Below are 23,802 nucleotides of genomic sequence, written 5' to 3'. Positions count from 1 at the left end.
CTTAAGGCAAGGGTGAGCAGAAGTTAAAGGGAGTTACCTAAAGGTCATTTGTTCTTATCAGGATTGAAAGCATACTTCATATTTTCTTGTTGTTTGAGTAAAACTCTATTATACATGCTTCATTTGATTATTGATGATGGTGACGTGAAGTTGAGGCTAGGTGTTCGAAAGAAATCTTGAGACATACAGAAACATAAACATAACAGTAGAAAAAGAAAACAGGCATTCTGGTAGTAGTTTCAATGATTTGTGAGGCATATTTGGCTTATTTAGGAAACTTAAACTTTATGAATACAAATAGACTTCGTTTAAAGAGATTTAATCTAATTAACTAACTCACTATGTTAACAGGTTCTCCACTGAAGTATAGAAGGCAAACCTTAAACCTGCTTTGAGACAATGCTGAGAAAAACATTACCATTTGAACTGATATAGTTCTTTAATGCACAAGTTTCAAGCAGTTAAAAAGAGCAGCGTTTCATAACGTTACAGCATGAAGGGTGGGGTCGGCCTTTGAAACTGTTTGGCACGGTCACTTACTGAAGACAATCTGCTCACCCCATCATGTGCCACTGTTTTCCTTAGACTGTTGTTTTTCCTCATTATACTTTCCATGCACAGCGTTCATTGCTTTCAAATCCCAACATACTGGTTCAGTCAGTTTATGGTGCAACATTCCCATATCCCCTTATTTGCGTTAGGGCTGAATGTATTTATTATCATTAGCAATGCTAACAGTTTCAAAAACACACTTGAAATGCCTGTGCAAACATTGCAAAAAAAAAAGAACTGGTTTATCGTACCAGCTAGGAGCAGTCATTATCCTTCCCTTTAAGATTGTTATGTTAAAGGATACTGTTTGTTGAAATGAAACATGAAAGAATTTAACTTAAACTAAAATAAATTATATATATACACACATATATATATGACTTAATAATGAAATATAACATTGAAATATAAATGTAAGTTATCCAAAACTGCATTACATGTATTTGCATTTTTTGCACATTAGAAAAATTGTTTCATTTATAAGACTTCCGTATTTGTTTCTCGTATGGAAAAATGCTTTCTAATTTGTTCATGAATTCACTCCAAACATGAAATATACACGTAAGCCTCGCAAGCCTGATCTTGTCACTCTTTTGGAGGGAGAACGATGATTTTCATATATTATATTTAGCATCAGATTTTTAAGGGGCAAAACTTGGGTTGGTTCTCATGTGCAAAAGATGCTCTGGAATGATGTAGACAAGGAACAGCAGAAATTGGTGTATTTCTATCACACTTTCTCAATCACATGTAAATGTATGGCTGTTTTTTGTAACCACAAGAGCGAGATGTATTCGAAAATCCCTTTTTGTGAAAAGTAAGTAATATTTCCTGCCTGGCAAACACATGGATGGCTTATTGTCAGAAAATAGATCTTAGGAACAGATTTGTTGTTGTTTTTTATACTCGAGATATTGAATATTTATTTTCTTTTTTTAAAAACTGTACTTTGCTATAAGAATACTTTTATTAAAGAAATAAATAATAAATTGCTATTTTTTATCAACTAACCCTGTATTCAGTCCTGTGTTTTTGGAAAGAGTGTCCAAATATGATTGTGCACTATTATTTTACTATTTTTAAGAATCTTGAATAATAAAATGCAAGTTGGGGATTTTTTTAAAAAAGTTTAATTGATTATTAGTAGAGCTACTGTGCAGATTGATGTTTTAAAATTAGTTTATTATTAACTAATCAGCGTTACTTAATCAGCATTGCATAAACATATCAGAAATATAATTTATCTGGCTGTGAGGAGTATTTTTTAAACTATACTATGCAATGAATATAATAGTAGGTAGTGTGCAGCTTGCCATGTGACATGTGGTCGGGGGGGGGGGGGGGGGGGGGGAGGTCCTATTCCTCTGCGGGGCAACCTGCATATGGCCATTAAAGCATTCAATTCAATTCAATTCAACTATTCAAAATTCTTATTTTCTTCCACCCTGAAAACAGATTAACGAATAAAATCGTGAAAGCTTACTCAGTCTAAAGTTCGTTTTTTTGTTTTGTTTTGTTTTGAAATCATTATGCGAACGCATGTTGTTTGTCCCTCTGCATTCACCGTAGCCCATCCAACAACTTCCGACAGGAAGTTACGATATGGGAGAATGACAGAAAAAAGCTTTTTCGGATGTAAAAATAGTTTGAAAATGAGTATAAAAACTCCCAGTTGCGTTGTAGTTTTTAAATTGCTTCGAATACGAGTTCTCTTTTTTGCAATAGAAATTAAATGTCCTCATCAGGGCATCAATGAGAGGTTTATTTTGAAAGTTCTACCCGGAAGTCTTGTGTTTGATCTCGGCTGGCCTACTTAACAGCAAAACAAGTAGGTGTTTACTGAAGTTGTGTTATAAAACAGTCACTGGGCACCGACATTTAAAAAACAAAAACTGGACAATGGTCTCCGGCGGTGCAATTCAGATACCGAGCCGTCTCCCGTTGCTGCTGACCCACGAAGGAGTTCTTCTCCCGGGCTCCACGGTCAGGTTCAGCGTGGACTCCCCACGGAACATGCACCTTGTCCGAGAGCGGCTGCTGAAGGGGACTTCGCTGAAAAGCACCATCATAGGGGTGATTCCTAACACCAGAGACCCGGAGCACGACACCGACGACCTCCCCACGTTGCACAAGTAATGAACTTGTAGCTGTGTAGCTTTCTGTGGGTTTACACGGTTGTTGTGTGGAGGTGTGACATACAGCTGATGGGTCCCCTTCAAGTTGTCATAAACGTAACAGGTCACAACATCTCTGCAGGATAAGGAAGAAGATCAAATATATTTCCAGTACACAGGAGTATTTTATGTGTTTAGACGTCTGTAGTGTGTGTCATCGTCAGGGGAAATGTACTGAATATTGGGTAAATCGAAACTCAATGCATATTTGAGCATGTACTTTACCTACCCCCCTTTTTTAAACTATTATTTGTTCTAGAAACATCTCCACTTTTACTGTAGCCATGAAGTCGGAAACGGCCGGTGTTCCAGATCAACTGGCGTTTAGATCAACTGGCGTTGGTCGAACAGATGTGTGGCAGTCTTGCGTTTCAGTAGTTCCTACCGACAAACCAGCAAAAAAACGCCAAATGTGTCATCTGTGACACTTGTGAGGTTGTCTCAAACACACTCCGTCAGTCTTGATGCTGTTGAACAACAAAATGTTTAAAAATGTGGCGAGTTTACCTGGTGATATCCTCATGCGCGACGCGATCGCAAAAACAGCAAACAAGTAACACCACGCCGATGTTGTTCACAGGACAGCAAGAGTAAACGATCGGGAGACTGTTGTCGTCGTTATCGTTCCACTCGCACGGTTTATTTCACCGAATTCAGCGTTTTTGCTTTTATAACTACAGCGAGCTGTTTACTTTGTGCACTAACATGGAGTCGAGTCAACCAGCGCCACCTCTGGCCAAGTGCCACAGCCTACAGCCAGATCAACTGGTGACACACATCTGCAGCACGTTTGAATTCGTGTCATGCACATTTGTACCTTTCAATTGTGTGTTTGTGCGTCATGCAAATAAACCATTGAAATGAATGAAATGATATCATATATTCCTTATTGGCCTACATTTGTTCAAAATCCCAAATTATATACACAAAGTCATAGAAATCACCACTCCAATTGGTCATCATGATTTTGATATTCTCTTTTTCCATAACAATGAAATACGCCTTGGACAAATATGACACATCAATATTTCATTAGTGTTGTAACATCACATCCTGTAAGCATCGTTTGTCTGTGTCTGTTCCCTGGAAATTAATATTTCCAGCCAATATACACAGCAAAATCTCTAGTGTTAAATTAACACTGGAGAGTGTCTATATGGGTCCACACCTCTGAGTGTTAAATACAACACTGTTGAGTGTTAAATTAACACTTTTCACAGTGTTATATGTTTAAAAGTAACCTAGTCAGTTTTGAAGATTAACAATGGCTGACACTGAGCAGTGCTGATTTTCTAACACTGGAAAATAACTCAAAATGTTAGAAATATTCCAGTGTTAGAAAATCAGCACTGCTCAGTGTCAGCCATTGTTAATCTTCAAAACTGACTAGGTTACTTTTAAACATATAACACTGTGAAAAGTGTTAATTTAACACTCAACAGTGTTGTATTTAACACTCAGAGGTGTGGACCCATATAGACACTCTCCAGTGTTAATTTAACACTAGAGATTTTGCTGTGTAGGCAATTCATCAACATGGCTGGAGTTATATACAGTCTGTATAAGTGTGGTTAATCTAATGACCATTTGTAAGGAGACGGCAGTTACTGTGAATTCACAGCAGTTACACAGTGATTAGTAATAAACAGCCAGTGAGAGTGAGTGGATTTAAGAAAGTCAGTGACTCAGGTGTGTCGCTTGGTTTGTCATCTGTTTGTGAGACTGGAGGGGATGTAGAAATCTTTTGTTTTAAATCGTAGTTAGGAAGATGCCTGTTTGAAAACAAGCACTTTCTGTGAGAAATGCAAGAAGTACATCTGCAGAAAGCACACAGTTACATTCTGTCCATCATGTGGACAAAATTGAAAATGTTGAGCATTGAAAAACTGAGAACGTTGGGCAAGTTCAAAAGAAATGTGTTTGTAAGAACGAAAAACCAAATTGTTCCTAAAATAGTTATGGAAAGTCTAACTGTTGTATGTCTGTGTTCTACATGTTTATCTGATGGAAAATAAAGTTGCTATTGTTTTATTGCAGTTTTTGGATAATTCTGAGTGGATTTACACAGTACGGATCTAAATGACCCGCAACAAAATCAATGTCATTTTTTTGTTCTTCAACATAATTCAAGGGTTAATTTCCAAAACTTGCTTATGATCTTCAATTTGTGGCAGATCCACTATCACACAGCAGCTGGAGCAGTTTCAAATGGAGGTCAGTCCACTACTACCATAGCCTACTACTAGATTAACTTGTGACACATCTGCACCTGCTGCTATGATCACATTGAGTAGAGGCTGAGTGGCTGCACTTACCCCTGGTACATCCAAATCTGCCCACAAACATGTTGACAGATGCAATGGCAGCAATGTGGATTGTCAACACTAAAAACAATCAGTAAGCAAAGACAACAGGGATCACTTTTTTCTGTTTATTTAGCACCCACAACATTTGTCCACAACACTGTGTGGTACCACTTTCCACAGAAGGTGCATTCAATCTGCAAGATTGAATGAGATTGTCAGAGTCATTGTCTGACTGTTTATTACTAATCACTGTGTAACTGCTGTACATTCACAGTAACTGCCATCTCCTTACAAATGTTTATTAGATTGACCACACTTATGCAGACTGTATATCACAACCAACTCTGAAATGTTCGTTTGCAGAGGGAAGACACAGGCAGACTATGCTAACGACATGTGATGTTACAACACTGGTGAAATATTAGTGTGTCATATATTTGTTCACGACATTTTTCTTGTGGGCAAAAGTATTGATATCAGGATGGTGATTCTTATGTGTATGTCATTTGGCATTTTGTACAAATGTAGGCTGATAATAAATACATGATATCATTTCATTCATTTCAAAGGTTTATTTGCATGACGCACAAACAGACACAATTGAAAGGTACAAATGTGCATGACACGAATTCAAACGTGGTGCAGATGTGTGTCACAGGTTGATCTGGCTGTAGGCTGTGGCACTTGGCCAGAGGTGGCGCTGGTTGACTCGACTCCATGTTAGTGCACAAAGTAAACTGCTCGCTGTAGTTGTGGAGCAAAAACGCTGAATTCGGTGAAATAAACCGTGCGAGTGGAACGATAACGACGACAACAGTCTCCCAATCGTTTACTCTTGCTGTCCTGTGAACAACATCGGCGTGGTGTTACTTGTTTGCTGTTTTCGCGATCGCGTCGCGCATGAGGATATCACCAGGTAAACTCGCCACATTTTTAAACATTTTGTTGTTCAACAGCATCAAGACTGACGGAGTGTGTTTGAGACAACCTCACAAGTGTCACAGATGACACATTTGGCGTTTTTTTTGCTGGTTTGTCGGTAGCAGCTCCTGAAACGCAAGACTGACACACATCTGTTCCACCAACGCCAGTTGATCTAAACGCCAGTTGATCTGGAACACCGGGCAAGCACAGAGAAGCGGACTTTAGCCTTTAATCAGTGGACTCCAGATCAGTAGGTTACCAAACAGCGTGTTCCTGTCTCTAGATTGGTTACCAGGAAAAAGATGGTTTGTCCGACACTGAGTTAATCTGTGAGGAAGGTGGTCATGCTATCTTAAATCATAAAAATTGTAGAACATTTTCTCAGATTTCCCTAAAAAAATGTACGATTTCAATTTTGATTGAATGATTGAATGAATGATTTAAGGCTTTTTTAAATATATATGACTAGTTTAAATGTGAAAAATAAATCAAGCAATTGTATAAAGTTCCATATTTAAAGATGCACTAAAAAAATATGTGACACTGCAAAATGAAACCTGTAGAAGAAATACTTGAAATACTAGAAGATATCAGTGGGTAAGTTAATCCAAATGAAACACAATTCTGCCATTTCCAGGTGAGGCTCTGATTATAACTGAGGTAATAATTATAACTGAATTAAAGGCTTTTATCTTTAATATTTCTGAGATATATTCATGCTGTAATGCACCCTCATTATTTCCAAGTGCAAAAAAAACCAGACCATTTTTCAAGAAAATGTATCTTGAAAACTACTAATATCTTAACAACAACAAAAATCACTGTTTTTTTTTTTTTTTTTTTCAAAAATTAAGAGCTTTTTTTTTTTTAGGAAAATCTGAGATAGTTGAGCAGAAAGACCACATTGATTTGAGATGGAATGAATAAATCCTTATAATCCTCTGCAGTGAAGGACAGGAAATACTTGCACTTGCTCTTGTAAATGTTTGGCGCTTATACTTAAAATGTAACAGGGTTTGAATGAAACTCAGATGGTTGATTTTCCACACACTACAGCACACTTGCTGCTTATATGAAGCTTAAATGACACTGTGAAAGGCTCCAACACGATCAGAGGTGTGAATACTGAGGCTTTGCAAGCATTTAAAATCAGAACAGTTTGTTGTACTGCAGAATGCAACCTTTCAGTGAACTGCTTTTCAATGGCCACCTCATCTGTCACACACTCTCTTTCTCTCTCTGTGTGTGTCTGTGTAGAATTGGTACAGCAGGGATTGCAGTGCAGGTAGTGGGCAGTAACTGGCCCAAACCTCACTATACCCTCCTCATCACTGGACTGTGCCGATTCAGTGTATCGAGTCTGTTAAAAGAGCGACCCTTTGTCCTGGCAGAGGTAAGCTGTCGGTTTGATTTGATGTTAAAATATTGGAGCAATTTTTTTTTTGTAAGATAAACCTAAGTTTCTGGATGTGCTGTCTATTTAATGAGCGACAGTGGTCATCATAAGTGTTCTGTTTTGTACCTGTAACGAAGCAGTAGTATCACTACATACTGATGATGTACTCTGATTTAGTCAATGTAAGAAGTATTCTTTCCTGCAACACTGTATTTACTAGTTGCCTGAGGGTAGATAATAAGAAATGTTTTGCTATTTCCTGTTGTTGTACAGCAATATTCTTTGTAAACACACTGTTAATGTTTTTTATGCTTATAGTAAACATGACAAAAGTTTCAGGTAATGGGGTTCCCATACTGTACAAGTGATCCCTGTGAGCCAAAAGCTCAGATTTCTGCACAGACTGCTGCAAACATTTTGCTTCTGATTTGGTTTTCTACTCTCAGCTTTACATCATGCCAATAATAGATGGCTTGGTCCTTAATATGCTAATCTCAGGCACATAGCTCTAGCTGGCAGCACAGAAGCCCCACTCATCTGCTGCTCAAGCCTTCTTTTTCCAAGGTCCAGCGCATCAGAAGAAATCTGACTAAAAAAGGGGGAAAATAGATTTAAATTGGTTTGATTCAAGCAGTAAAGTGGAGGACTGCACCAAGGTCAAGTGTAATATTGAATTTTCTGAACTGTAAATCATGCAAACCCACAAGTAATAGAAGTAGCATTAGTGAGAAAAAGGAGCAATAGCTGAACATTATAAATCCCCTAAAAAAAAAACAACAAAAAATCAGTCTGAGAAGTTAAAGGTCACCTGATTCCACTACTTGCCAAGTCCAGCAAGAGGTTCAACAGAAGTTATAAGCTGCAGAAATAAAGTTTGTTGGCAAGTCAGCCAGACATGCCTAAGGCTGAGATTATAACTCCTTGTGCACATGGGAAGCTACAGACACACAGTTGTTCCTATTCAACAACTTTCAAGTCAGCTTAGGATGCCTGATGCATTTCATACGTGCTCCGTAGATCTACATCTATAGAAAGATGGATTCCTTATTCGGAAAGTCTTGGCAGTTTCCCTCCATGAATTACTACACGTTTGATTTTCTGTAAATCATTTAAAAGTCAAATTGTGCAGATGTGGGTGGACACTGATCGTTGTGTAGTATCTCTTTCAGGGGCCGTTTTGGGGTTTCCAGCACATGTGCAGCTGGCCCATTCAGAGTAGGAGTGCTCACTTTTCTAAAACCAACGCATCACTTGTACTGCGGCGTAATCACTGACCTCCACTGTCTAGTTATTAAGATGGGATTAAATTGAGTGATAGTGAGAATACATTTTTATTACCCGGTGTGAATTAAAAGTTCTTTTATCAGCATTTAAACAAGATCATCTAGTGTATGACTTTTATAACACCATTTCATCATTAAATAAAGTAATGAAACATGTTTTAGCATATTAGAAATGCACAATACACAAGTATGTGTGGCCTCACAATGTGACTCACTTTTTATTTAAAAAAAAAAAAATGACAGGTGAAGCAGTTAGATCAGTTGGAGCGGTATACGACCCCACAAAGAGATGCCACCGCAACAGATGATGGAGAGCTGGGGGAGCTGTCGGAGAAGTTCTACCAGGCTGCTGTACAGGTGTGTGTGTGTGTGTGTGTGTGCGCGTGTGTGTGTGTGTGTGTTTAAGAATTTAAGAGAGTGAGGTCGTAAAAAAATTCATGTCTTGAAAAACTGATTAAGTTAAAAACAAAAATGCCTTTGTAAGGAGGAAAAAAATGCCAAAAGGGCGGTGCAGACTTGAAGAGTGATGACTGACGGACATGTGAGGGTTCTTTAATATACACTAAAGTGTTACATACACACAAGAGCTGTTGCCTACAAAGAGACTTGCATTCAGCAAATTACTTTATATGTGGACTAAAACATTTCTTGATTTTTCACAGCCTGCAAAATCTATGATGTGTTTGTATATTCAAAAATATATATAATTTAGGCAAAAAAATTAGACACAACAACTGAAACGACTTTAACATGTGTTGTCTTGAAGAAATATTAACTGAAGTTGGATTGGGGCCAGGCTGTATTTTAATGAAATACCACTTTGCATTAAAATACTCTAAACTGTGAACATTCGTGTTTAGATTTGTGGAAAATTGAGGTATAGTTAAAAAGAATCATCAGAATTGAAAAAGCAGTGGAAAACATTTTTAAAACACCTACTGGTAAAATGCTGCCCCCTGCTGGCGAAAGTGTTGTTAAATTTAGCAGAATGTGCTTTTTGTTTTGTTTTTTTTACAAAAATTACTTTTGAGGGGAAAAACAGGGAATGCCACGTCTTCAGTAAATTTATATTGTTATTTGAAAATAGTCCCTTAAATTATAATGCACGTTTTAAAAAGTTTTATTTAGATTATGAAATGGCTAAATAAACACTAATTGTTGATACCCAGTCAACTATTCGATTTTTAAAAATGTATTTATTTATTTTTTTTCATCTGTAAGTCACCGCTGGCAGATGATTTTGTAGAACAGCTCATGTCATTCTGAATTATTTTTTAGGCTGCTGTGCACGCACAGCGTGTGCTGTCTCCACAGCTTGTCAGTTATTTTCTGGTTAGAATCTTTTCTCTGCTTTGGCTGCCAAACAGCCTAATATAGTTCTACTGTCATATTTAAATATTTGCTAGTTGTTGTTTTTTTTTTTTCACCACAAACTACTTTTTTTCCTCTCAAGTATTAACTTTGGCCATACAGCTCAGTTTAAGTGTCATCTATCCACAACAATAACTCATAAAGCAGCTGTTTCATCTAGATGTTGCTTTGAATATATCAGATCCTGACTTCTGTACTGAGGTCGGAAGTTGGGTTTCCTCCTGACTTCCTTTCCACCTAAACCCTGTTTGCACATCCAACCAGCAGAGTGGGATGTACAAATCTATGTACAAATTAAGTTTGTGCGTGTCATTTTACAATGAAGCGATCTGCAGATTGCAGCTGCCACTGTATGCCCTTTACTTATAAAAACTTCATCTCAATGTTTGCATTGGCAGTTTATGTAAGAGCTTGTTGTCAATTATTTTCAAAACTTACCAAACTGTGAAATATGAACATTTTTGAGAATAATAAGAAACAGGCAACTTTTTAAAAATGTAATATAGAAGTAAACTGTGCTGTGCTGCAGCATGATGTGATGGATCAGACTGAAGATGAAAACATACACATGCAGTTGGACTTGATTTATTGTGTTTTTTTGTTTTTGTTTACACATTTACACGTGTGTGTGTGTGTGTGTGTGTGTGTGTGTGTGTGTGTGTGTGTGTGTGTGTGTGTGTGTGTGTGTGTGTGTGTGTGTGTGTGTGTGTGTGTGTGTGTGTGTGTGTGTGTGTGTGTGTAGTTGTTAGGTATGTTAGACATGTCTGTTCCAGTCGTGGCCAAGTTCAGGCGCCTCTTGGACAGTCTGCCGAGGGAAACTCTACCTGACGTTGTTGCCTCGATGATCCGCACCTCAAACAAGGAGAAACTCCAGGTGAATTCAAACTGTATACACAATCAAAGCTTTAGAAGAGCCAACATGTTTTTATTCATTTTTTAGAAATCAAAAAGGTTTTAATCTTGATGCAAACAGTTTCTGCAAGTGTTCTAACTTCAGTTGCTCTGCTTTTGCCAAATACCCATTTTAGCCCAAACTACTTGTGGCCCCTCCTGCAGTAAATCCTAGGTTTACTGCAGGAAGGGCATCCTACACCCTGAAATATGGTGATCCTTTTGATATGGCAACTACTTGGGACGTAAAAGGGAAGCGGACTCTTCTTCTTCCTCCTCCCCCCCTTCTTCTTTCCTTCTAGTCTTCTTCTTCTTCTTCTTCTTACTCCTCCTCCTACTTCTTCCTACTGTTCCACTTTTTACATTTTCTTACTTTTCTTTTTCTTCCTCTACCTTTCTTTCCTCTTCTTCCTTCTGTTCTACGTCCTTGATATCCACAATATTTGACAGTATACTTAGAGGAGAAAGAGAGAGGTCACTATTTGTTGGGGTTTTGAAGCAATACAGGAACTTTCCACTTATTCTGCCATTTAAGGATTTAGTGCTTTATTTTTTTAGCATGAAAGCACACATTGATGTGATTTTTGACTTTTTTTTCCCTCAACAATAAATCTTCACAATAAATAAAATGTGTTGTTTTCCATGTGCTGTGAAGGTCCTGGATGCATTGAGTTTGGAAGAGCGCTTTAAGAAGGCCCTGCCCATGCTGACCAGACAGATAGAGGGACTAAAACTGCTGCAGAAAACCAGGAAGACGAGTCCTGATAATGAGAAGAGGGTAACAGATGTGCAGTCCTTGTATGTTCACACTGTGATTTACATTCCAAATCTCGTGCTCACATTTGGGATTCCCCTCTGTTTAGGTGTTGGTGCGGAAAGGTACAGTGTTCCCAGGTCGACAGTTCAATCTGGATGAGGAGGATGAAGATGATGATGGTGATGACACAGCAGCCTTGGAGAGGAAGGTTCATGGGGCGAACATGCCTGAAGCTGCCCTCAAAATTTGCCTGAAAGAACTCAAAAGGTAAATTTCATACAACATATACACAATATAAAGTGTATTTGTGCATACTTCACAAACACAAATAATGCTGCTGCTTTTACTTGTTTAGACCATGTTTAGATCTGGCTCTGTTTGGTGTCTGTGTAAACATGATCCAGTACTGTAATTAGCCTTAAATACTTCAGTTAGATTGTTCATGTTCCTCTTCAATCTGTCAGATTGAAGAAGATGCCTCAGTCAATGCCTGAGTATGCCCTGACCAGAAACTACTTGGACCTGATGGTGGAGTTGCCATGGAGCAAAAGCACCAAAGGTAAATTAATCTGCAGACAACTTTTAATGGACGTCAGCTCAGTTAAACTCTTTGGGTTTGGTAGATTTCACTGAGCCGTAGTAGTGACAGTAAAAACTTTACAGACTTTGACATTGAGAAGGCTTTGATATGCAGCTGTCTGCTTTCCAGGTCAAAGCATCTACTGCGTTGATTAAGGCTGTCATCTTTTTAATGCGTTCTTAAACAATAATCAAAATGAAATAAACATTCTCAGTCTCTTTGGGTTTTGATTCGCACTCTTTAAGCTACATTTTTAAGGTCAACATATCCTGGACACCAATTATTTGAAAGCTTGGAGTTGTATTGGTAACTCATTGAAGTGTTATTGGCTATTCATAACCAGCCACTTTGCGCATACAGTTAGTTGGGTGGACTGAATCAGGCCAAATTAAATGGCGCTACACAGCGTCCCAGCATACATAATAATGCTTGAATTTCACAAGAACTGTTCTGGTTTGTCCCTGCTGATTGCAGGCGTAAACATGTAACCAAATATAAGTAATGACTCCAAATGTTAAGGGTAAGGGTTCATTTAGCAGCAGTGTCAGAGGTCACAACCAAAGTATGCGCTGCTCTCTGACATCTGATTGATGGACCTCTAAAATTTGCCAAACCACTGTGGGGCAAATTGTCTACCTGGTTTTTGATGTCTGTGTATGTTTCTTTGGTCTCACATTCAAATTGCTACTAGAGCAGGTCAGCTACTAACCGGAAGGTTGGTGGTTCTATCCCAGGCTCCTCCAGTCTGCATGCCAAATATCCTTGGGCAAGATACTAACCCCATGTTGCTCTCCGATTCATCCATCGGAGTGTGAATGAATGTGTATGAATGTTAGATAGTGAGCACTTAACAGTTTAGAAAAAGTGCTTGTGTGATTGGGTGAATGAATTAGTTGTATGAAGCGGTTTGAGTGCTCAGAGTAGAAAAGTGCTATATAAGAGCCTGTCCATTTAACTCACCTAAAACACTTAAACCTTCTAGACTGCCTGGACATCCGAGCTGCACGTACCCTATTGGACAACGATCACTACGCCATGAACAAGCTGAAGAGACGCGTCCTGGAGTATTTAGCTGTCAGGCAGCTGAAGACATCACTCAAGGTGCTTCCTTAATATCCCAGTCTACGGATGCTTAAAGATGAAATCTTGTGTTACACAAAGCACTTTTCTTACATTTGTTATGTATTAATCTTTGAGTTTCATACTGCTGTATCTGCTGTTTTTAGGGCCCCATCTTATGTTTTGTGGGCCCTCCTGGAGTCGGTAAGACGAGTGTAGGACGCTCGATTGCCCGAACTCTGGGCAGAGAATTTCACCGAATTGCTTTGGGAGGCGTCTGTGACCAGTCTGACATCCGAGGACACAGGTATGCTCATAAGATTGTTACGCAACTGAAGGTTTCGTGTCCACAGTGTAGACTGTGAGTTTTCAGGTTGCCCATGTATAGCAACAACCCCCAAAAAATACAAACTACAATAATAGACCTGAGATATGCTAGTTTTTTAACCGTTTTACCAGAGAAAACTGGTTTAACAGACGAACAGCTGATTCTGTTCGTCTGGACACTGATTGTTATTGTGGCTGTGGACTAGTTAATTTAAACTTTTCCATGTGTCCCTGTTCAAAAACATCTGAATACAATTAGTAGGTCATTAGCAAGACTCTATAGAACTTGACTGCATGCTGAAGTGGCAACCCCCAACCCTATTCAAGTAATTTTAAGGAAATTTACCGGTAAATATTTGGAAAAATGACAAAAGTGCTTTTATTGCGTCATGTTCATTCACTCATGAGCTGCTGTAACATAAATCAAATGGCTGAATTGCCACCTCAGCATGCAGTCAAGTTCTATACTCTTTTACCAATGAACTACTACTGTGTGTTGCAACAGGGACACATGGAAAGGTTTCAGGACACCGGCCCTTGAGGATTGGAGTTTGAGATCCGTGGTCTACTCACACCCACCCACACAAAGCGTGTTGCTTTCTTTGGAATAGAGTCTGCATTTTTATTTAAATCCCTGTTTCCCTGCAGCGTAATTTTTTTAAAAGTAGGGTAAAGATACAAATTCCAGACTTAGGACACCAGCTGAATGTGCCAGTATTTTAATTCCTGAACTAAAATAATAATATATTACTGGATGATTCCACCAAGGAGCACCCCTGAAAACTAAGATAATGCAGGTAAATGCTCCCTTTGTCTTTCGTCGTCATATTCAAACTTTTGCACCAGTTGTTGACACTAATGTGTCCACTGACTGCACTGCAGGCTCACAGTGGCCCTACCAGTCACAAATGGATATTGCATCTTTGGAATTAGGAACTTTGTGAAGGTGTGCATGAGCGAAACTCTAAATAAGTGCAATATAAATAAATATAAAGCAATATGTAATTGTAAAATTTAACAGGTAGATCTTTGTTCTTTTTTCTTAGGCAGGATTCGTGCCAAACAGCCTTTCATTGTTCTTGTAACAGTGACAATAAAATCTATCCTATTCTATTCTATTACTGTAGTCTTGTTATGTAGAACTCTTTTAAAGTGGCTAGAGAAATGTGCTTGAGTATATTGTTTTCATGCTGGGACTTAAATTGCTCCGTGGACGTGTGGTGGAGCAAAAACACAAGCTCGCGTAACATAAGGCATTACATTTGATGCTATATAAACAGTGTTGGTCAAGTTACTTGAAAAAAGTAATAAGTAACTAATTACCGATTACTCCCCCCAAAAAGTAATCCCGTTACTTTACTGATTACTTATTTTCAAAAGTAATTAATTACTTAGTTACTTAGTTACTTTTTAAAAACACGATTTACAACCTGAAGAGGTGATAAAGTGATAGATCTTTCAGCCCAATTCTACTTTTTCTACAATCCATCATACAAAATGTAATCAAATGGAAACGTCTCTTTTTAAAACTTGTTTTATTAGTTTTAATCTTTTAAATTTATGTATCAAGCAAAAATTAAATTATATGCAACATTCTCTGACTGGAAGAAATTTGTTTAACATTTAAACCTATTTTCTACACATTCCAGCACATAAAATATATTTTTTTTGTGTGTTTACACTCAGTCTTTCACATAGATGCAAGTAAAACACACAAAATAAATAACATGAAAGACTCAGCGGTCCTTTTGCTCTATTTTCACCTGTAAAGCAGGAGTAGGTAGGCGGAGGTGTGCTCTGGTGCAGGTGTGCCGCAGCGGTCAGTGGAAGAATCCGCGAGTTTCTCTGTGAGTTTCCCATTACGTGGTACCACACTCGGTGCTTGCTTGGAAGTTTAGGGGTTTTTTCCGCTGTAAAAAGAAGTTTTCTTCCCACGCACAACGGACGCTAATGTTTTTGTCACTTTTTATGGAATCAAACTCAAAGTAAGGTCAGTACTTCCACGCTTTAAACGCCGCACGCTCATACTCTCTCCCACACTCGATATATGATCCACTGTTGATCTGCACACAGCTGTTATCACGAATGTCGCACTCGCTTACGTCACTGTCATGAGACACTCTCGCAAAAAAAATCACGGTTTTAGTAACGCAGTAACACAGCGTTCCTACGGGAAAGTAACGGTAATCTAATTACCGTTTTTGCAATAGTAATCCCTTACTTTACTCGTTACCTGAAAAAAGTAATCAGATTACGCGTTACTGCCCATCTCTGTTTATAAATCACACTCACAAATAATGAAGCTCACTATGAAAAATCATGTATTTTATCCCAAGTTTTTCCTTAACACTCCCCACTGGGAAAGCTAGAGTAAAATAGTGTCTTTTTTATTTTATTAAGTCCAAAACCTGTACTAAGATGTAATGAAATTTCTTGGGAAAGCCTGCTGATATCATTCAAGCATCCCTTAAAGTCCACTTGTGTTTAATTTAAATGAAGGATAAAGGACATAAATGGATTCGGACAGTAGTCTGAAAGTATTCGGCACATTTGTTGGTTTTGTTTTCTTCTGACTTGGACTTTTACTTTTATGTAGATGACCTTATGTAAATATAAGCTTTGTTTTTCTGTAAAATAAAGAGAGGTCACTGGTAATCTGTGTTTGTTAGAAAGTGTTAAAAGGTTGTCACCAACTGGAAGACAAATTGTGGCCAAGCACATACACCACATCACACAGATCCTCTTGTTACTGTTATGGGTGTCATGTCTGGAGTCTCTGTGCGAGCAGAGAGGCGAATGGGGCAAAAGAGTTCATCTCGGGTTACGTGGATGGTCGTGTTGTTTTAAATCAATGGCTCACATACATATTTACACCCAAATAAGAAACATGTGCATGTCCTACCAACAGCAGAAATAAGGACCAGACTCTTCAAACAATTGATTATACAGTTTGTTCAACTTAAAAATATTTCTGATGTTCTTATGTGATTTAAATCATTTTTATTTCCTACTTTCGAAGCCCACAAACTGCTTTCAGCCAGTACATGCTAGCAAACACTTGAAGCTTGCTTGCATTAGCTTTATTCACTACAGAGAATGTCGCATCTGTGTTTATTTTTTCTCAGATATTATTGCTTGGTAATTCAGTGCATATCTCTAGGGTATATCGTGAGCCTTTGGTTTGCTTGAAACTGAAAAGTTCACAGAGTAGAGCATCATTTTGTGTCTTTGCCATGTCTCCAGGCGTACATATGTAGGGAGCATGCCCGGCCGCATTATCAATGGTTTGAAGACAGTGGGCGTCAATAATCCCGTCTTCCTTCTGGATGAGGTGGACAAGCTGGGGAAGAGCCTGCAAGGGGACCCTGCAGCTGCTCTGCTGGAGGTCAGTCTGTTTCTCTCTCAGGTTACGTGTGATGTAGTATCACATCTTCTCTGGTTATTTACTCCCTAAACAAAACCTTAATGTTTTGAAGGATTAATTGTCAGTAGCGAGTAGAAACATGCAACATACCGTATCCACCAATTGGTTGCTATAGCTACCTAATTAACCACTACAACACATAATAATTTTCATAATAACACAAGTGTTATTAGTATTCCTGCCCCATGATGCCACAAAGTTCCCACTTACTGCAGTTTGCACAGTTTACAAAAAACACACACAAAATAAAAGGGTTTCTGTGTGCACGCTAAGGTCCTGGACCCAGAGCAGAACCACGGCTTCACAGACCATTACCTGAATGTGGCCTTTGACCTCTCACAAGTGCTCTTCATCGCTACAGCAAACACTACAGCGACCATTCCCCCGGCCCTGCTTGACAGGATGGAGGTGCTGGAGGTACCAGGTGGGTTTAGTCACTTTGTTCTGACGAAATATCTCAGCAGATTTATCAGAGGTTATCATAACAAGAGGGTTTCTATTTTATTGAAAATACGTTCCCAGAACTCCACTATAGAAGTCCAAAAAGTTTCCAATTAAAAGAAAAAATATTTTCCTGTTAAATGGGCACCTGTGTTCCTCAAAGGACATGACATAATCCAAATCTGAAAGATACAAATTATGAGTCATTTTAAGACCAGAGTGAAATCTAGCATCTGATCTCCCTGTTTTGTTGTTGTTGTTGTTTTTCTTTATTACTGTTGTTTCAGGCTACACCCAGGAGGAGAAGGTGGAGATTGCTCACCGCCACCTGATTCCAAACCAGCTGGAGCAGCATGGGTTAACCCCTCAACAGCTGCATATACCTCAGAGCACCACACCGGACATAATCAGCAGGTACAATCTCACACAAACTCAGTCATCGTCACCTAAGACTGTAAGACTGCATAGCCGTTTAAGCTTTATGTTAACGGCAGCACACAGCGGCATCAGTGTCAGATACTGGTGGTGAAACACACTGAAACACGTGTGAATTTTCAACAATGAAATTGTGAGAGAGATGATTTGTTCAGTGACCGTTGATCTGTGAGAATGATTGTTATAGCTTCTTCATTTAAAAGAGACTCGACAGACATAATTTTATAAAAGTAAACTTACATGTAGAATACGTATCACAGGTTCACATGTCTTTCTGACATGCAGAGGCGGTCTGGTTAGTGTGCAAAAAATAGAAAATATATAGGTTGATCTGGGTAGATCTCTTTTGCAAACAAATAAGAAAAAAAAACACATTTCAAAAAGGAGAGAGACGGGTTCTCAGGTTTTCAGGTGATTACAGTTACAGGACAAAACAAAGAGCAAGTACATGACTGACAGTCAGAGTGTTGCCAAGTTTTTAACCCTACCTGATCACACTGTGACTCTCAGTGACAGCTGTGTTTTAGTCATCTGTTATTTGTCCTTCTGTTTGTTCTTCCTCTTTTAGGTACACCCGAGAAGCAGGTGTGCGCTCACTAGAAAGGAAGATCGGGGCGATCTGCCGAGCTGTAGCTGTCAAGGTTGCCGAGGGTCACACACTCACCAAGACAGAGACTTTGACCCCTGAAAACTCAAAACAGCATGGAGGTGAGGGTCTGAACCTTCCATCTTGGTCGGGCTGTGGAATTTAATTTGAAGCTTTAGCTGCAGAACAGCACAGAGCTACACACTAACAAAGCTTGTGCATTAAATACCAAATGTTGAGTCATTACAAATATTGAAAGATGAAGTACAACAGAAAAGAGCATCTTAGTTAACACAGATTTATTTCAGTAATAATAGCAAAATGAAACACTCATCACTGGACTTATTTATTTTATAAATTTATTTATTTATTTACTTACTTATTATGACAAAAAGATTTTGCTAATGCCTTTTTGACCAGAGTGTTTAGGCTTTGTTGCTTTAAGGGTTTTTCTTTTATGTATTTGAAGACCATACTGCCATGTAAAAAAAGAGTTTTTCATAGGTCCTGTAAAATGAAGTTCACCCTGTGATTCAGTAGCTTTTAGAACCTCCTTTAGGAGCAGTACCTTAAAGTAATTCTTTCCTGTATGACTTCATCAGTCTCTCATATTGTGGTGGAATTTGCTCGAGAGCTTGGGGTCATTGTCCTGTTGCATCATTTGAGCCCAGTTTTAGCTGTTGGACAGATGGTCTCACTTTTGACTCTAAACAAATTTGGTGTACTGAGGAGTTCATAGTCCACTCAATGCTCAGGTGCTCAGGTTCTGTGGTAGCAGAACAAACCCAAATCCAATCCAGTCACCCGTCCAATTCTGTGCTTGACAGCTGGTATGAAGTGTTTGTGCAGATATGCTACATGTTTGTTTTTTTCCAAAAACAAGCCATACTTGTTCAACCTTTTTCTAATTGTACTGCCATGAAGTCTAACATTTAGCATTCTGAGGCATGTATTATTGTAGGGTGTTAATCCTGTCTTTTAACCTGTGTTCCATGTCGCTCCCCAACCGGTCGCATCAGATGGCTGCCCCTCCCTGAGCCTGGTTATGCCGGAGCTTTCCTCCTGTTAAAGGGGAGTTTTTCCTTCCCCCTGTCGCCAAAGTGCTTGCTCATAGGGGGTATTATGGTTGTTGGGTTTTCCTCTGTTAAATACAACAAACCAGCCTATAACTAAAATAGAAACAAGGACTAGTGTTTTAGCAGCTCTCTGAGATTTTGTGCAGGTGAAAGAAGGCACTTCAGAATGGAATATTTCAGGCTTTTACCGCAAATGTTTGACTCAACTCAAATTTCAAGTTATTTTCTACATTTTGCAGGGTTTTTTCTCAAAGTTTTGAGTTAGTAAGTCAACATTTTAAGGTACCTATCTTGACATTTTAAGATAATAACACCATATTCTGACACATGGATCGCAAAACATGTTTTTTTTTTTCATTGGGGGAAACAAGCTTCCAAAGTCTTATTGAACTGCAAGATCCCTTTTTGCTTGAGTCATAATGTAAAGTAAATGTTTTTTTTTACTGTAATCCAGAATCGAATGTAATTTTTTTCTCATCCAATCAGGTTAGTTTTATTTATATTGGGCCAAATCACAACAACATATGTAACAGGCCTCATATGTAATGAACAGCAACATATTTTACTTGGTATCATAGTATTGTACACTGTAAAACTAACTGATATTATTTGGACATCTCGAAAAGTCGATTGAGCTTGTTCAGAATAAATTTCATGTCAACCTGTGACTTAGTTTGGCGACACAGATGACGCGAGTAACTGACACAGATCTTATCTGTGTGGTTAAACAAAGAACTACAGACATAGTAACAAAGACTGACTGCACGTGAGCAACAACTGGCTAATACGTTAGGAGAAATATCTCCCACAATATAGTTCGGGTAACAGCCGTTAATAATGTTGAGTTAAAACACTTGTGCTTCTGTTCTTTGTTGCAGAGTGCGAGTGTTGGGTACAAGGGGCTGAAATGAGCCTGGGAAAAATAAACTTTGAGTAAATCTTGACCAGAGCAGTTTGATGGATGTTGGTTCATAATGTGATGTTATAACAGACAGATGTTTGACGTGGTGACAAATTACTTATTGGTTGTTTATTTGTCTAATGATCATTTGTAAATCAAATTTTACGTCAGGTGTTAGATATCTGAAGCATGCTCGCAAGTACAACATTATGATTTTTATGCTAATATCCTAAATAAACCTTATTGTGCAGTGTCCTACTCAAAAGCACTGGATATTACACAGCAGTACTCAGTTTTTGATTTGTCTGCGGGATTCTCAGTAGAGTAAATAAAAACAAAGAACTACAAAACTCATTTTTGCATCATTAAGTAGCAGACATGAAGACCGGAAATTTTGTTTTAGGTAGAGTGGTTTAATTACAGAGAAAGACAGAAAAATGGGATAAACGTGACATAAGTGTTTCTTTCTGTTCTTTAATGCGGCCTTTGTGTTTCCAGGTAACCACACGTGTGTGTGCGTGTGTGTGCATGCGCACAATTGATACATGTTCTCATGCATTCTTTTTGTATTTTCTAAGTGGTAGCGGTTTTTGATGTTCATCTGTGATATTTGTGTTTCTGTTTGACTTTTACGTGTGTGCATGTTTGCGTCATGTTGGTGCGATTTATGTATATGTGTTCACAGCTGGTTTTTCGTTCTCATTCGCAGCTATGTCACTGCCATTTTTTTCCCCTTTCCCCGTGAAGCCTGGTGTATGTAGTTGTTTTTTTTAACTAAACAATCTCTAAGATCTGATGATTGCAGTGTGTTTACGTTCACTTGAAATAGTAAGAATATTCCTAACACCTAACTGCACGAACATGGGTATAAACAACACATATTGTTTCTTTGACATGTAGCTTTCTGAACCACAGGCTACAAAAAAATATGGATGTAGCCAATGTGATGTTATCCACAAATTTGTGAAACCCTTTTCTGAATCCTGAATGTTGCAGGTGTTACCATGTTTGTTGATTTTTTGTTGTTTCTAGACAGGAACTGAATGCAGTTATTCACACGGCAGTCCTTGATTTAGCTTTCAGTGAATGTTTTGCTGTAATGTTTGTTTTCAGACAAGGCAGCACCTCCAGAGTTGCCCATAGTGATTGATCATATCGCACTGAAAGACATCCTGGGGCCTCCAGTGTTTGAAATGGAGGTAAGCAGAGAGAGAAAGAGCAGCATGTGCAGTGTTCATAATCCACAAGTTTATTACAGAAACATGCAGAATTTATTCTCATGAACATTTTTGACCGCCTGAATTTTCTGGACCTCAACCGATGCGATTGGTTTCCATCACAATCCATGACTCTATAAAGGCAGCCTGTGAGCAGATCTCTCAGCTCCATACAGCTGCTGCTCATCCTGTCAGATTAAAGTCATTTGCCTTTCTCCCTTCATCTCTCCAGGTCATGTGGAACTTGTTTTCTATGTACTTTTATGAGGATTGAAAAAGATGTTTTCACGTGTGCATATTGGCAGGTCTCTGAGCGGCTCACCCTGCCTGGTGTAGCTCTCGGCCTGGCCTGGACGCCGCTTGGTGGGGAGATCATGTTTGTGGAGGCCAGTCGGATGGAGGGAGAAGGTCAGCTCACTCTCACGGGTCAGCTGGGAGACGTTATGAAAGAATCTGCCCACTTGGCCATCAGCTGGCTCAGAGCGAATGCTAAAACCTACCAGCTCACAAACAGTGAGTCCAGATACACCAGTGTTTATATTCTATTTTGTAGTTTTAGAGAAATACAAAACAACTTATGTTGTGCAACTGTGTGTGTGTGTTTGAACAGTGGTGGGGGGTTCAGATCCTTTAGAGGGGACAGACATCCACCTCCACTTCCCCGCTGGAGCCGTCACCAAAGATGGCCCCTCTGCTGGTGTTACAATCGTCACCTGCCTGGCTTCACTGTTTAGCGGCCGACTGGTCAGATCAGACGTCGCCATGACTGGAGAGATCACGTTAAGAGGGCTTGTGCTGCCAGTAAGTTATCGTAGTAAACACACATAAAACGATCATCTCTAGTCCACTCTAGTTTTGACAGACAAGTGTGGCCCGTCCTCTGCAGGTGGGCGGGATTAAGGACAAGGTGCTGGCTGCACACAGGGCAGGAGTGAAGCGCGTCATCCTCCCGAAACGCAACGAGAAAGACCTGGAGGAGCTTCCAGCAAACGTCAGAGCCAACCTCGACTTTATCACAGCCACAAACCTGGACGAGGTGCTCAACGCCTCTTTCGATGGAGGGTTTCCGGGAGTAAGCAGCACGCGTGCACACCCTCAGCTCACCAGCAAACTGTAACACACTGCTCAGAACACATTAACAATGTAAGGCATCTGTGATCTTGGATAATTAAGCCGTTTTTTGATCCTTAGAGGAGCTGTAAGGTCTTTTTGCAGATGATTTATTCAGTATTACAAAGCTAACTTGAAGTTGAAGATGGAGCTGAGATACAGGAGAATTCAGTTTACAAAATCCCCAGCTCCTCTTTGCTAATAGCACTGTGCAGCCAGCTCAGAAATAACTGCTAAATATCATCATAGTGGGGCTTTGTTTTTCATTTCAACTGAATAGCTGCTTATTTCATTTACATTGACCTTGTATTAGTAGCCTGGCTATGTCTTCCGAAGCAGGGGGACTAGTGAGTGATACATGCCTTAAAGATTTATACAGGTTGAATTTGTGCGCTGAAAAAGCCCAAATGTGCATGAAGAGTGCTGCTAAGGGAAAGAAATTGATTGATGTTTGTTTATGTAAATTGTTCTCCTTAATCACATATTTTATTTCACTCTAGTTGGATTTTTATCAGTGGATCTTTCACATCCACAATAAAATTTTATTTAGCTGCACTGATGGTGATGAATATATTCTGTGATTAAAAACTGTAAAGATGTTTTGTTTTCATTTCCTCGACTAGGCTGACAAATTGAAACATAAAATAAATTTAGATTTCTTTTATTTACTGTGACATTTACCGATTTAATTATTTAGCCTACGTTTTTCCTGCTCTTGGAACTTTTAGTTGGACAAAAACTAGAACTGTACAGTTGAATATGGATGCATCTTAAAAGTATAGCTTTTTTATGCTTTAGCCTCAAGGATTCAAGTGTGCAGTAGAATATTCAGATGATTAGCTGACTAATATCTTTAATTTGATAGCTCACTGAGATGACTTCTGATTCTGATGTTGTTTTTTTAGTGAGTTATGGTTAAATCATAGAGGGACATGATTCCATAAATACGTGTTTTACTGAAAAGCATAAAATGGAAAACACTAATGTCCAGT

At 38.9% G+C, this 23,802-nt stretch overlaps 1 protein-coding gene and 1 long non-coding RNA gene across 2 annotated transcripts; one reads left to right on the top strand and one right to left on the bottom strand.

The window, feature by feature from the left end:
* The first annotated feature begins 2,329 nt into the window (after positions 1-2,329).
* lonp2 (lon peptidase 2, peroxisomal) lies at positions 2,330-23,474 on the top strand. Its single transcript, XM_026172986.2, has 17 exons — positions 2,330-2,684; positions 7,214-7,349; positions 8,879-8,992; positions 10,749-10,880; positions 11,553-11,675; positions 11,761-11,921; positions 12,119-12,213; positions 13,217-13,335; positions 13,461-13,600; positions 16,864-17,005; positions 17,318-17,468; positions 17,773-17,899; positions 18,489-18,628; positions 21,597-21,682; positions 22,006-22,213; positions 22,311-22,501; positions 22,587-23,474. Exons 1-17 carry the CDS (start codon positions 2,452-2,454, stop codon positions 22,815-22,817), a joined length of 2,529 nt encoding a protein of 842 aa, XP_026028771.1. The 5' UTR covers positions 2,330-2,451; the 3' UTR covers positions 22,818-23,474.
* On the bottom strand, positions 2,371-3,558 carry LOC145429947 (uncharacterized). Its single transcript, XR_013910301.1, has 2 exons — positions 3,234-3,558; positions 2,371-3,107 (listed from the first exon to the last, which is right to left on the bottom strand). It is a non-coding gene; the product is annotated as an uncharacterized LOC145429947 (long non-coding RNA).
* Positions 23,475-23,802: the final 328 nt, after the last annotated feature.

The sequence above is a fragment of the Astatotilapia calliptera genome, chromosome 7, assembly GCF_964374335.1.
Source record: "Astatotilapia calliptera chromosome 7, fAstCal68.1, whole genome shotgun sequence".
Taxonomy (NCBI): Eukaryota; Metazoa; Chordata; class Actinopteri; order Cichliformes; family Cichlidae; genus Astatotilapia; species Astatotilapia calliptera.
Note: the sequence above shows the minus strand (reverse complement) of the source record. Positions and strands in the feature narration are given on the sequence as shown.

Bases quoted from the DNA above. Each gene is read 5' to 3' on its own strand.
- lonp2 (XM_026172986.2), top strand. From the start codon at position 2,452: ATGGTCTCCGGCGGTGCAATTCAGATACCGAGCCGTCTCCCGTTGCTG. The intron at 11,676-11,760 runs GTAACAGATGTG...CCCTCTGTTTAG, and splicing joins GTCCTGATAATGAGAAGAGG to GTGTTGGTGCGGAAAGGTAC. The intron at 22,214-22,310 runs GTGAGTCCAGAT...GTGTTTGAACAG, and splicing joins AACCTACCAGCTCACAAACA to TGGTGGGGGGTTCAGATCCT.